Source organism: Chrysemys picta, chromosome 1, assembly GCF_011386835.1.
Source record: "Chrysemys picta bellii isolate R12L10 chromosome 1, ASM1138683v2, whole genome shotgun sequence".
Taxonomy (NCBI): Eukaryota; Metazoa; Chordata; order Testudines; family Emydidae; genus Chrysemys; species Chrysemys picta.
Window position 1 is genome coordinate 341099702 of NC_088791.1, and position 13312 is coordinate 341113013.

At 46.0% G+C, this 13312-nt stretch overlaps 1 protein-coding gene across 8 annotated transcripts in view; it reads left to right on the plus strand.

The window, feature by feature from the left end:
- MAP6 (microtubule associated protein 6) overlaps positions 1–13312 on the plus strand; it is a 74662-nt gene that overhangs the window by 44058 nt on the left and 17292 nt on the right. For all 8 annotated transcript variants that reach the window (XM_042850411.2, XM_024108938.3, XM_065581760.1 and 5 more), the window contains one exon: positions 11728–11941. In XM_042850411.2, the coding sequence (XP_042706345.2) occupies positions 11728–11941 (214 nt within the window). The remainder of the gene's footprint in view (positions 1–11727; positions 11942–13312) is intronic.

The window sequence follows — 13312 nt, forward strand, 5'->3', positions numbered from 1 at the left end:
AAGTTTGACTGTGTCAGTGGGCTTTGGGTCAGACCTATAAACAGTTCCATGAGCCTGGGTGGCGCATATCATAGGCTGGGAGAGGCTGTGCCTCCCCAAACAGCCCCGCTTGGCCCCACCCATGCTTCCTCCAGATTGCCCCCTCCTGCTTGCCCTTCCCCCTGGGTCCCAGTCCAGGCAGGCTGGCTGCTCCTCTTTAGGGAAGTGTGCTGGGGCTGGTGGTTGCGGCTAGGGTTAGGGCTAGGGCTACCGCGGTCGGTCTGCGGTTGGGACTTGGAGTGGCTGGGGCCGCCCAGCACTGGGGGAGGCTGCCGGCACTGGGGCTGCCCCCCTGTGTTCAGAGGGGGCTGAGGGCTCTGGACCTGGGGGCCGCATGTTGCCTGCCTGTCCGGCTGGTGCTTGGGTTGGGGGGGAGGGCCGCGCGCTGCCTGCCTGGTGCATTGGGGGGGGAGGCTCTGGGTTCCAGCGGGGGAAAGGGGGTGGGGCCAATCAGGGGCTAGCCTCCCTGAGCCAGAAGGTCACTTGCCAAGCATGTCCATGAGGGTTTCAGTCACACAACGTCAGAAGCCCAAGATATAAAACTGGTCTGTGCTGCTTTAATAGAGTCTGGACAATGATAGATGGGTCCAGACTTGACTACTGCAGCAAGCGTCATGGTCCATGGAGCTACTTCTGAAGACCGCTCTGACGCTACAACCAGGGCAGAAGGGCTCAGCCCACTTGCTCACTGGGGATGGTCATAGGGAGCATCTTACACCCACGGGCTAAAGACTGCATCACTTTCCTATTTGCTTTCAGCAACACTCAGTGTGTTAGTATCAACATTTAAAGCGCCGTATTGTTTGGGTTCTGCGTACCCTATAGAGCACCTCTCCTCCCCAGGCACCATTGCAGCAGTTGAGATCAACTGGGTCTGAACACGACGTGTGGCTGTTCTCAGTGGAAGGCCCTCAGTTCTGGAACTACTCCCCATGTTGGTCCAGCAGATCCTTAAGCATGGGCACATGGCAAATCTGTTAATCAAGCAGGGCTAGATTGTGGTTGTGCCCTCAAGGATGCATTGCTATCTTACCTGCTGGTTTTCTGAGGTTCTCTAGAGTATGCGTGATGTCACTCTTCTGCATCGCGTTGTTTTGCAGTGGAGCAGGGATAAGAGTGGGTGCAACTTCTGTATAGCGCTGTATGGGGGCCACGATGCATGGCTGGCACATTAACTTGGGGTCCTCATTCTAGTGCTGTCTTGAGCTACTGACTCTAGCATCCTTCATAACCAGATGGAAGGATGGACTCCTCTGCTAGCTGAATTGACCACATCCTGTGGAGGATATGGTACATGGACAGCATGTTAGCCTGGTCCTTCTTGAACACATGCCTCTTGCACAGTGAGAGAGGATCCCAACAGCCTCTTTCCCCGTCTTGTGTTCGAGTTCAGCACAGGGTAGGACCTAGCAAAGCATAGCCACAGGTTTTATTTCCCCATGATCCTTGCTCCTTTGTTTGATTGATGTTTCCCACTCACACATTAATACATCAGATTGACTCAGGATATTTGTACATAACTGACTTTATATTGGGCCAACCATAGTGGGCTGTTGTGTGTGTGTGTGTGTGTTAGGTGAAGCTTGAATATTCATGTTTGGAAAAGATCATCTCAGGCACAAGTAGATGCCTTACGCTATTTACAGTCCCGGAGAGATGTTACAGGAAATTACTATGCACAAAATAATAATGGATGCACCAGAGGAAAATGCTGTCTTTTAGCACCCAGAGGGAATCTGAGACCGTAGCCCCTGATGCTGTGTTAGGGGAGCAGATGGGATAGTTCTTACGATTTTATTGGCAAATCTCACTCGCTCGCTTGCAGTTGCTCACTCGGAATTGCTCTTCTGATCAAAAGAAGCTGAAATACGTGTGGGCTAATGGTGAGAGCCAGAGTTCTACACGAACGGGAGGCTGCCTGAATTTCAGCCCCCTGCTGCTCTAGCCCCTATGGGCGTTGCGTCAGGACACAAGACTCAGACTTCGCCATGAGAAATAACACCTCCTGCAGATTGCGAGCGTACAGATGCCTAACCGTCATGGAAACTGTGGTTGCTGAGGTCAGGGTGAAGGATTTTAGTGCCTGGGTGAGCGTGAGGAACGTGGTACGTGCATTGTCTTACTGTACACATTGGGGGTTACTTAGAAGGTGGAAAGTATCAGAGGGGTAGCCGTGTTAGTCTGAATCTGTAAAACGCATCAGTGGGTCCTGTGGCACCTTTAAGACTAACAGAAGTATTGGAGCATAAGCTTTCATGGGTGAATGCCCACTTCATCACATGCAAGACAGGTGGAGTCTGCCAATGATGTGAGGGGCTTTGGGGACTTTAAAGAAGGCGGCCAATTTGTTTAGGGCATCACAATTGTTGGCTGCCTATTTGAGACACTTTAAAGGGGCTTGATTTTTGAGAGGATGGGTGCTCAAAGCTTGCTGAAAATCAGGCCCTTTAAAGGTGTCTGGTTGGGCATCTAAAAATTATGGTACCCCTAAATGACGCATCTCTTTTGAAAATCTTGGATGGCTACTTGGACATTTCCTTGCTTTCAGGGGTTTGTGTAGGTCAGTGTTCCCCTAAAGCAACCTCACCTGTTCTTAAGAATGTAAATGAAATTCAGATTTGCTCTATTTTACAAACCCTGAAGCCCTGGGGATTGCACAGGCTGCAGTAGATCAGGGCCAGAAGTTGCCCCTAAAGAGTTTCACTCATACCATGATACTGCAGATATTTTGTGCAGTTCAAATTCTGCTCTCTGTCCTGCTGGCATGTGGCCCTGAGCCAAATCTCAGTGAAGCTAAGGGAAAAACTCCCATTCACTTCCAGTGAAGCTGCAGCAGGCCTTAAGTGCGCAGTTTCCCCATTAACTTCAACAGAGCTACTGAGCTTTTTACATAGGGGTAACTGTAGGCAGGGGTTGCACCAGTGACTGTGGCAAAGTCGATAACTTTCCCTTGACTGATCAGCGGTTACAGGGTATTTCAGCTTGCCTCTCACTCTCAGATGGGTTCTTCCCAGTCACTGGAAATCCTGAAAGATGTGAAGCACCTGCAATTCCTTTAGTACAAGAGTTTCAGGAGCTCGGCACCTCCTCTCAGGGTTCGATCCATTGTTATGCTTGGAGGGCTAGGTGGGTTGAACCTTAGGTCCCAATATCTTTATGTCATTGGTCCTTAGGGCCATTGATATAAGTGGATAGGTAGTTGGAACTCCATGGTCCATTTGCAGCTTGGGTTGCAGGGAACTCAGATTGTTTAGTTTGCAGAAGAGAAGAATGAGGGGGGGATTTGATAGCTGCTTTCAATTACCTGAAAGGGGGTTCCAAAGAGGATGGATCTAGACTGTTCTCAGTGGTACCAGAGGACAGAACAAGGAGAAATGGTCTCAAGTTGCAGTGGGGGAGGTCTAGGTTGGATATTAGGAAAAACATTTTCACTAGGAGGGTGGTGAAGCACTGGAATGGGTTACCTAGGGAGGTGGTGGAATCTCCTTCCTTAGAGGTTTTTAAGGTCAGGCTTGACAAAGCCCTGGCTGGGATGATTTAGTTGGGAATTGGTCCTGCTTTGAGCAGGGGGTTGGACTAGATGACCTCCTGAGGTCCCTTCCAACCCTGATAGTCTATGATTCTATGAACTAGGCCTTTCTGCTGAGCTGGCCAACAATGGTGTCAATTAGTACTGGCTCTGCTGGTGGTTTTGTGATCTGGGCTCTTGTCCATTAGGAACTGGATTGAGACAAAGCACTTTAGAAAATGCCCAGTAGGGATCAGTTCTGCCTGGGGCAGGGATATGAACTGGGCTAGCTAATGCTCCCGTGCTATCTAACTTCTGTCTAGGCCACCTCCCCTATTTCACACAGACGACTAAGGATTTACTACATGGGAACCATTTGGGGTCAGTAAATTATAGCTCTGAGCAAATAATTGGTTTTTTGGTTCATGGGCTGAACCGCAACATCTGAAAATGTTTCCCACAGTATTCTTGCCGCCAAGTTAAGGAAGTATGGGCTGGATGAATGGACTGTAAGGTGGATAGAAAACTGGCTAGATCGTCGGGCTCAATGGTTAGTGATCAATGGCTCCATGTCTAGTTGGCAGCTGGATTCAAGCGGAGTGCCCCAAGGGTCGGTCCTGGGGCCGGTTTTGTTTAATATCTTTATTAATGATCTGGAGGATGGTGTGGACTGCACTCTCAGCAAGTTTGCAGATGACACTAAACTAGGAGGTGTGGTAGATACACTAGAGGGTAGGGATCGGATACAGAGGGACCTAGACAAATTAGAGGATTGGGCCGAAAAAAACCTGATGAGGTTCAACAAGGACAAGTGCAGAGTCCTGCACTTAGGACGGAAGAATCCCATGCACTGCTACAGACTAGGGACCGAATGGCTAGGTAGCAGTTCTGCAGAAAAGGACCTAGGGGTCACAGTGGACGAGAAGCTGGATATGAGTCAACAGTGTGCTCTTGTTGCCAAGAAGGCTAACGGCATTTTGGGCTGTATAAGTAGGGGCATTGCCAGCAGGTCGAGGAATGTGATCGTTCCCCTTTATTCGACATTGGTGAGGCCTCATCTGGAATACTGTGTCCAGTTTTGGGCCCCACACTACAAGAAGGATGTGGAAAAATTGGAAAGAGTCCAGCGGAGGGCAACAAAAATGATTAGGGGTCTGGAGCACATGACTTATGAGGAGAGGCTGAGGGAACTGGGATTGTTTAGTCTCCAGAAGAGAAGAATGAGGGGGGATTTGATAGCAGCCTTCAACTACCTGAAGGGGGGTTCCAAAGAGGATGGAGCTCGGCTGTTCTCAGTGGTGGCAGACGACAGAACAAGGAGCAATGGTCTCAAGTTGCAGTGGGGGAGGTCCAGGTTGGATATCAGGAAAAACTATTTCACTAGGAGGGTGGTGAAACACTGGAATGCGTTACCTAGGGAGGTGGTGGAGTCTCCTTCCTTGGAGGTTTTTAAGGCCCGGCTTGACAAAGCCCTGGCTGGGATGATTTAGCTGGGAATTGGTCATGCTTTGAGCAGGGGGTTGGACTAGATGACCTCTTGAGGTCCCTTCCAACTCTGATATTCTATGAGTCTATGATTCTATGAAAAATAATTGAATTCAGTTTGAACCAAAACTGAAATCTTTTGTTTTTTTCTCACCAAAATGAAAAAAAAAATCATTATGGATCAAACAAAACATTTTGTTCAACCCAAAACTAATTTTGGGGGGCGTCTTCATTTTGTTTTGGGTCATGTTGGGGTGTTTTCCCACCTTTTTAATTAGCTAAATTTGTAAATGAAATGCCATTTTGAAATGAAAAATCAAAACATTTTATTTCTAAATGGCTGAAATGAACAGTGTCAACTTTTTTGAAATTTTTCCCTATTTTTGGGGAGTCAAAACTATTCACCAAATTTGTCCTGAATTCACAAATAGTGTCAATGAAAAATGCATTTTTTGGTGATTACTCTATTCACTGAAAAAAAATTGCCCAATACTGACCTGGACTGCATTCCCATCAATGACTGAAGGGCGAAAGGCTCCATAACTCATTACCAAGTCCCTGGGCCAAATGCTTCTCCAAGTAATACGAATAACCATAATACAATTTTTAAAAGTATCGGTGACATTTGTATGGCTGCATGTAGAAATTTAATTTTGTAAAAACCCACAGTCCAGGGGGTCTTTATTTTTAACGTTCATGGAGCACATACTGGCTTGCAGGCATGCGCAGGGGCCTGCTTTTGTTGCTGTTAATGTTCAGGGGATGTTTGCCGCTAGAGTTGAGCTTAACCAAATTTTGGTCCTAAAGCTCTTATCTGACCCACCTGAGCAGTCCTACTGGATTTGTATGAGTAGGATCACCCGATTGGATCAAACCCATAGTCCATCCTATCCAGTCACTGACAGTGGCCACCACCAGATGCCCAGAGGAAGGTGCAAGAACCCAACAGTGGGGAGTTGTGGGGTAATCTGCCCCCTACACATAGCTCTCATCCTGGTCTCTAGTTAGAGATTAGCCAAGACCCAAAGCACACAATGCAGCATGGGGTTTATTATCCCTTCCAAAATTATAGTTGTAATTAATTATAATAACTCTGGACATTCTTAATGTCCATGTACACCTCTACCCCGATATAACGCGACTCGATATAACACAAATTCGGATATAACGCGGTAAAGTAGCGCTCGGGGGGGGGGGCTGCGCGGTCTGGCAGATCAAAGCAAATTCGATATAACGCAGTTTCACCTATAACGCGGTAAGATTTTTTGGCTCCCGAGGACAGCGTTATATTGGGGTAGAGGTATAAATGTTCAGTCCCTTTTTGAATCCTGTTAAGTTCTTGGCCTCACTGATTTCTTGTGGCAGAAAGTTCCACAGGTTCAATCACATGTTGTGTGAAAACATATTTCTCATCATGGGTTTTGAATTTCCCACCATTGAATTTAATTGAATGTTGCCTTGTGTTACGGGAGAACAGAAGTTCCCAAACTACCTTCTCTACATTCATTATTTTAAATGCTTTCTTTATGTCCTCTCGTTCTAAGGTGATTGTGGTATTGTCCTCTATAATTTATCTGAGGTGTAAAATCAGGAGTCTAGGGCCAGATTCTGCCACCCTTACTCACATGGAGTAGTACCTTGCTTCTCAACTAGTTGCACTGAGCTGAATGGAGCTACCCAAATAGTAAGGAGCTACTCACTATGAGTACAAGTGGCAGGATGTAGCCCTTAATTTGGGCCAGCCAGTCTTTTCTGAAGAAACATTTATCATGTCGAGTTGGTGCTAAGTGGATTTTGCAAATGTTTCTTAAATTTGCACTAATAGAGTTGCCAAACATGCTGCACCAGTGCAGTCTGCAGCCATCAGTGTTGGTCTCTGATGCCAGGAAACGTATTTCAGTTTCTGTGTTAAAAGGAGACAATTTAAGGTGCTTTCTTTTTAACCTGAAGCCAAGGCAGAAGTGGATGTGATGGAAGCAAGGGACTGCACATTTTATCAGCACCTTCTCAAATTTGGGGTTAATTTCTGCTTTGATTTATTATGTTCCCTTCTGCACACCTTTCCTCTAATTTTATCAGTAGCATTTAACCTATGAGAAGCAGTTACTTTTCAGTAACTGACGAGTTCTACTTAATATTTTCCTACCCAAAATGTTTCTCTTAATAAGTGATTTATCAACCTATCTAATCTATCGAACGATTTGTGTACAGCTCCCATCATCTTATTTCCGCCCCCGGGCTCCTAAATCTGTTCCACCACTTTGGTACCTTCACAGCCCAAACACTGCTGTCCAAGTAAATTCAGTGTTAGAAGCTGGTTGCTGATCACAATAAGGAAGGAGTCTGGAAGGTGGATAGAGCAGGAGACTGGGATTCTATCCTGTTCACTGTTTTCTAAGCCCAGGCGATAAGTAAAAGTGCTGCATTGTGTCATAGCCGACCTTCATCAGTCTGGAATTTAAAAACACAGTAACTGTTTACTGACAGGTAGAACACAGGAGTGGGTAGCAAATGTTCTAAATCTTTGCTAAAAATAATTTCGTGCATTGTTGTGTAGTCATGAAAATATTTTTCTAACTCCCCAACACAAAGTGGATCACATGCCATCCAGTTTCTATTTCTCAAACTCTGGTGGAGTGAGTATACTTACAGATTGGCTGGGTCTGCTCAAAGCTGACATTTTGGGGGCAAAGGTTTGTAACAGGGTCAGAGTTTCTAGGCTCCTGCACACGAATTCAGGGCTCCTCTTTTAAGCCAGCCTAAGCTCAAGGTGTAAAGACTTTTTTACAACCCTGCATAAAGATGCAGAATAAACACTGTTGATTCATGCTGGCAGATGGATTTTGTTAGTGTCAACCAGAGTATAAGGGAAATTGAAGCGTTTCTCTAGATCAGAGAGATCCATGGGCTGGAGTAGAGGAGATGCTGCCGGGAAGCCCTAGAAAGTGGATAGATTGGAACCATGTACAGGGTGTACAATGACAGTAATCACCAGAGACTGAAAATGGGACATACTAAGAGCAGGTTTCAGAGTGGTAACCATGTTAGAGTGTATCAGCAAAAACAATGACGAGTCCTTGTGGCACCTTATAGACTAACAAATTTATTTGGGCATAAGCTTTCGTGGGCTAAAACCCATTTCATCAAATGCATGGAGTGGAAAATACAGCAGGAAGATATATATAGCAAAAACAACAAGGAGTCCGGTGGCACCTTAAAGACTAACAGATTAATTTGGGCATAAGCCCAAATTAATCTGTTAGTCATAAGGTGGGTAAAAAAACTATTTCTTCAGATGCATGGAGTGAAAGTTACAGATACAGGCATTATATAATGACACATGAAGAGAAGGGAGTTACCTCAGAAGTGGAGAACCAGTGTTGACAGGGCCAATTCAATCAGGGTGGATCTAGTCCACTTCCAACAATAGATGAGGAGGTGTCACTTCCAGGAGAGGCAAAGCTGCTTCTGTAGTGAGCCAGCCACTCCCAGTCCCTATTCAAGCCCAAATTAATGGTGTTAAATTTGCAAATTAATTTTAGTTCTGCTGTTTCTCTTTGAAGTCTGTTTCTGAAGTTTTTTTGTTCAAGGATAGTTACTTTTAAATCTGTTATAGAATGTCCAGGGAGGTTGAAGTGTTCACCTACTGACTTACAAAAAGTCTTCATGTGTCACCGAAAGAAAAAGCTCCTTAAAAACAAACTCAGCAAAATTAAAGGCGGGAAAAAATCTGAAACAAGAACTGTGGGGCTAATCGAGGCTGTGCGTACCGTGCCCATTCTCTCTTGCACATGTTCACTGCGGCAGTCCACCTGCGGCCTTTCTTTCATATTGCCTGTTTAGGATTAGGAGACGGCTTTGCCACAAGCCCTGTATAAGGGGCCCTATGTGATGATTAGCCTGCTTCCTCTCTCCCACATGGTCCAAGGGGGAAGTCATCTGCACCAGCACTTTACCATACTGCCGGCTCATCTATGCTGGTTGTGGGAGAGGGGGTGGAGTCAAGGCTCTGACAACTTCCCAGCCCTGCTTGCCCAATTTCCACCCGCCTGTGCTGGGGGAATGGGAGGGGAGTAGCAGCTTTGTGGAGGCTGTTGTTTCACTCCAGCGATACATGCAGCCAGTGCTGGGGAGCGAGGAGGCATCTTATGTCTTTGTCTCCTCTGCGTGGAAGCCTAATGTGGGTTCCATCATGCTGTTAGACTGTAAGTTCCTCAAGACAGGAATCTTGTGCTCCTACCTGTTTGCAAGGTGCCTCACACCCTTCTGGGGCAATACAAATATTAAATAGTAATGGGGGAGCATTCAGACTCGCAACCACTTACCGCCAGGCTGAATGTTTCATTGTTCCAGGATCAGCTGACACGGCACAACAAAGATGCCATGCATCCATAATATATCACAAGGGGGCGCGCTGTTCTGAACAAAGTCTCAGTTTTTGTTTGAAATCAGCATCTCTTGGCCACACAAACGCTGTTGAATAAGAGCTTCATTTTAATTTGTTCAGTGCTGGCCACAAACAGGCTTTCACCTTGTTATACTTCATGTCTTGACACTGCAAGCTTGGCTGCGGTGTTGTGGGAGCCGTGTTGGTCCCAGGAGACAAAGTAGGTGAGGTCACATCTTTTGGTGGGAAGGGCGAGCTTTTCAGCTACACAGAGCACTGCATCAGGTGTGGAGAAGGTAAATACAAAGTAGGACAGATTGCTAAGCCTAAGGGGGTCACAAATGCTGTAGGAGACCCCTTAAAATGAAGTGGGTAATTAACACCTCTGCAGAGGTTATGAGGCAGCAGAGTGTGTTATTGAGGGCAGGTCTACACTTAAAATGCTGCATCGGCGCACTGTAGCACTTTAATGAAGACACTCTAAGCCAACAGGAGAGAGCTTCTCCCGTCAGCATAGTAATCCACCAGACAATGAAAGGGTTAAATAATTACAGAGGGGGAGAGAAATGAAGACGTAGAGGCAAAGGACATAAATTTGGTTTTAGCTGAGATCTGCCATAAAATAGGGAGTTGAGGTAGTGTAGAGATACAAGGAGGCTGTTCCAACGGGTAGGAGTTGCAGAGGAGAAGGCTCTTTCACCAATAGTGACTGCGTAAAGGTAAAAAAAAACGTTAGCTGGGCAGAGAGAAGAGGTGGGAAAGTGGAGAGAGGAACATTATGTGAGGAAGCAGAAGCAAGAGGCTTGTAAATACAAGAACAAATGGATCCTCAAGTGAAAGGTATTGTTAAAAATTAAATTACTAATCACTGGGAGCTTTTACTAGCGTCAAAGATGGTTCATAGCACCCACAGAGACATAGCACCGACAGCAGGAGGGATAGGAGTTGATGCAGGGGTTAATTTCCTTCAAGAGTCGTAAAAACAGATAAGTGCTGTGCTATGTAGATGAAATTCACCCCTGTGCAGAGGGTTATGGCATCGCTAGCGTCCTACTCGAACCCTTAGGACATAACTGATGCACAGATCTTGTGCTGGCTCCCTGAGCACAGGTGAATTTCATCCGTAGGTGAGGAAATGTCGTAGCTTGGGATTCGGATTTTGTGTTTCCTGCAGCTGGTCAGGAAATGCTTCTCCTATTCTCCTGAGTACAGTTTTGATTGAAAAAAAATATTTTTTGTCAAAAGTTTGTTTGAAAATTTTCCTGGTTGTGGATTTTATTTTTAATGGAAAACGTTGGGTTTACAACCGTTGGGTTTTTTTGGTTGGTGAAAACAAAACAATGTTTTGCTTGCTTTTTTTTCTCCCAAAATCCCTGAACATTTTTTAACAGAAATGGAGGCTTTAAAAAATTTCTGATTGATCAAAAAGCCATTTCCCCACCACTAAAAGTTTTGATGGGAAATTTTCCACTAGCTCTAGTGTTTGCCTTCAGGGGCTAATGAAGAAGAGAAGTAGAGGTGTAGCTACCAGTGCTTGGTACACATGGCAATCTGGATGACTCTTAAAAAACCCCTTACATAATTGATAGATGTACAGTAGAAGGGATGTGCTAAACAAGGGCTTGAATGTATACATTGTGGTGCAATATAGAGCAAATGGCACAACACAATCCCGAGATGAGTGGCGATGGTAGACTCTTTACCTTTGACGCTCACCTAGCTGGTTCTCATACAGGTAAGCTTGCTGACAACAAAGCTTGTGCGCTGAGATGGGAAACCAAACGTTTATTGTGACATCCAGTAAATCTGCACATTCCTCTCTCTCTCTCTTTACAAATGAATTTTCATCATAAGAATAATTGCATGTAGGAGTCAGGAATCTCTCCTTGGGCTTTCCAGAGCATAGGTGAAGCAAGATTTAAGAGGCACTGAGGTCAGGCCAGATTTTCAAAAGGGCTCAGCACCCCCATCTGGAGCCAGATTTTCAAAAAGCCCAGTAAGTTACACACCTAAATTAAGTGATCAGATTTTCAGCCTCCCACCAGCGACTTTTGTTTCAGTAGGACAGATCCGGGTAGGAGTTTTTCCATTGACTTCAATGGGCAATGGATCAAGCTGTTGGATGCCGAGTTCTGGCAAATCTGGCCCCATATGTCTATGGCACGGGGTTTTCAGAATGCAAAATATACAGCCGGGGAAGGGCCATCCAATGAGATGTCCGCTAAGAAAGGGGGTCGGCTTACTTTCCACAAGCCACCCATTTTCCCGTTGTGTTAATTTCCGCCTCCTGTTTCTTTTTGAACCCTAGAAATGAATTCAGACCTTGGGTAGACGTCAACAGAGTCAAGCTTATAAAAGCTAAATCCCAGTACAAGCCCCCGGACGAGAAAGTGAGCCACGAAACCAGCTACAGTTCTCAATTCAAGGGGGAGCCCAACAAGCCTGTACAAGCCGATAACAAATTCATCGATCGCAGGAGGATACGCAGCCTGTACAGCGAGCCCTTCCAAGAATCTTCAAAGGTGAGAGATACAATGTAAGGGGACAAGGGCTTGCGGGTGCCTGCAGCACCGCATGGCTGTGAAGACTTCACAGCACCACTTAGTTTCATTCCATTTCCCATGGCTTATTCATTTCTGGCCGGGGACCCTATCCGGAATTATTCTCTGACACCCCAGTAAGAAGCGTGGGGCCGAATCCTAAGCTGGTGTAGATCAATATAACTGCACTGAAGTCAGTGGTGGGATGCTGGATTACAACAGGTGCAAGATCTGGCCCCAGGACCATCTCTTTGCATTCGCATTTCCCTGATCTCTAACGTAGACTATTATTACTTGGTAAACACAAAGCTACAAATGTGTTACCTTCTTTTATTTCACCCCAGTAACATGCTGAGGGCCAGATCCTCAGTTGGTGTAAATGGAGGTAGCTCCATTGACTTCAGTGGAGTTACACTGATTTACAGAAGCCAAGGATGGGTTTTTAAATGGATCCGATCTGTACAATTTTGGGTCTGGATTTTTTTCTTCATCCCAGAGTTTGGGGTTGTGCAGTTCTTCGAGGTACTGTTTGGTCCCGATATAAAGAGAGAGGGGGTCTGATGGGAAATTCTGCTTCCAGTGGGATTCTGAACCCCCCTCCCAAGTTTGGGAGCGAGAACGGGCTGGATCCAGGGTTTTGCTTCACACCTTCCCCGATATCATTCCAAGTCCACGCTTGATGCTGCTGTTTCTCTTGCAGCAGATGAACCCCAGGCATCCCAATGTGTTTTTCCTCTATTGTATCAACCTGAGAAAGGAGCAGAATAAGGAGCATGCCCTCCCCCTCCCCACTCCCAGTCCACAGCCCCCCAAACAATGGTTACAGTATGGAGCTTATAGAGCGTCCAACAGAGGATCCTGAGACTCTTCCCCTCCCCTTTGTTCTGGGCCATCATTTCCCTTGTCTGATCCCAAAGAAAGGCAATGCCTAATGAGATTGCAAAGCCATTCCCCAAATCAGCCAGGCAAGGGGGTGACAAAATGTGCCCCCTGCCTCCAGCGACTGACCGGGTGTCCCTGAATCCCTCCATGTTTTCCTCAAAAACTGGGGAGTCCATCATATAACATCAAAAAAACCCTTTTGCTAGGCTGACCCTGGCAGCCATTGTTCACAAGATTGCTGAACATTGACAGCTGTTTTCCTCAGTGGTGTCCCGACAGCTACATGCATTACAGAGACATTAGAATGAGAACTTGGACGGCATCCTTAACCAAATACAATAAGGCTCTGAATGACGTCTTGTAATGAGTAGAACTCCTTAGAGAGCTCAGAGTCAGGCCACATAATCAGCTGGCGTTAATCAGTGTAGCCCCATTGACTTCAGTGCCATTACATCAATATACCTTGCGCAC